We start from the raw sequence: 1,584 nt of genomic DNA, 5'->3' as shown, positions 1-1,584 counted from the left end.
TGGCTGGCGCCTTAGCCGATTGAGCCACAGGCACCGAGCCACCATCCTTTTCCCATTAAAAATGACACATGTTTTATGAGGCAGAGTAATTTTTTTTTTGGAGAAGGAAAGAGAGGTTTATTAATTAGCTGGCAAATGAGGTGGCTGGCAGACTCCTATCTTAAAGTACCAGCAACCCAGGCATAGTAAATTTTAAATATAGATTGCAACTTCACCCGTACCACTCAGTATGGAGAAGAAAACCTATTTGTCTTCTTCATTGGCTGGAGAAAAACTTGTTGAACCTGTAATTAGGTTTCAGATGCCAAAGTTGTCACATGAATCATCACCCCATTTTATTAAGGACACTCTGAAAGTGCTACAGGAACTATAAGGAGCAAACCAACTGCTCTTCACATTAAAAGTGTCCAAATTCTTGACGGGTTCAGAATAAAAAAACAAACAAACATCAATTTTCTTTTTGTACATACCTCACTTATTATCTCTTCCCCATTACAGAAGTTCTTAACCTGATGTCCATGAAGCCCCATAAGGGTCTACACATGAGCTTCAAGGGTTCCAGGACCTCCTTGAAACTGATGTACATAATTGCATTACTCTGGGGAAGTGTTCTTAGCCTTGAACAGCTCTCCAAGGCATGTGTTACCTAAAAATCGTTAACATGACCCACTTCTTTTAAATCCAGAATAAAATCCAAACCCAATGCCAAAACATACATTGTATTTGGGATTCAAGAGACAGAGAATTAATAAGATAATCCAATTTATGAAATCTTCACAATTACCACTTGATGCTAATGCAGAACTAACACTACTTTATGTAACAGGACCAGTCAAGGCTTTTTTTACTTACCATCGTAGCCTCCTAGCACAAGCCAGGGGAACACTGGTCCACCAAAAGTACCCAGACAAGGATCATGGAGCAAACTTGTATCATTCAAAGAGGCAGGAGCCCTGTCAAAAAGTTCAGAGAACACATCCCAGTTAGAACAGCCTCAAAACATCACAGAGACCTAAACATTTACACAAGAAACATTTCATGAGGCCGACTGTATGTGAAGCATAACATGGGCTCTTGAGTTTCTTTAGTTGACTATAGCCCAGCACTCCTCTTTGGGCTCAGAATCACTGGGCAAGAGGCAGACAGAACAGCCCAGTGCAATCAGTAGTGCACGGTGCTACCTGGGCACAGAGGAGGGAGCAAGTAATACAAGGGGGAGATCTGCCAAAAGGATAAGGCCTGTAGAGAACCAGAGCTCCAAGGACAAGGGAGAATTCACCAGGGAGGGAAAAAAAGAAGGTGTTCCAAACAGTTACAATTGTGGGAGGAGAGAGAACAGGGAGAGGGCATGAGAGCAAGATGTTGGTTTGGGGAACAATAACAAGTCCTGCCCTAGAGCCAGTGTGCCCACAAGGGAGGCTCCTGAGACAGGAGGTGGGGCTGGAAAGGGCAAGCAACAGATAATGCAAAAAATAAAAGGGCTCCAGTGCCAAGTTTAGTGTTTGCATATTTATCCTAGAGGCACTGGGAACAAAGGGAAATTTCTGGAAAGGAATGTCGTAACCTGTTTTTGTTTTTTTTTTT

General features: G+C 42.5%; 1 protein-coding gene across 1 annotated transcript in view; it reads right to left on the bottom strand.

Moving 5' to 3' along the window:
* The window catches only part of NPC1 (NPC intracellular cholesterol transporter 1), a 51,594-nt gene that overhangs the window by 25,049 nt on the left and 24,961 nt on the right, over positions 1–1,584 (bottom strand). The window contains exon 10 of the mRNA XM_012802017.2: positions 853–953. Coding sequence (XP_012657471.1) covers positions 853–953 — 101 coding nt within the window. The remainder of the gene's footprint in view (positions 1–852; positions 954–1,584) is intronic.

This window comes from Otolemur garnettii, unplaced genomic scaffold, assembly GCF_000181295.1.
Source record: "Otolemur garnettii isolate 467f Iridium unplaced genomic scaffold, OtoGar3 scaffold00012, whole genome shotgun sequence".
NCBI classification, from domain to species: domain Eukaryota; kingdom Metazoa; phylum Chordata; class Mammalia; order Primates; family Galagidae; genus Otolemur; species Otolemur garnettii.
This window is presented reverse-complemented; position numbering and strand designations above follow the sequence as displayed.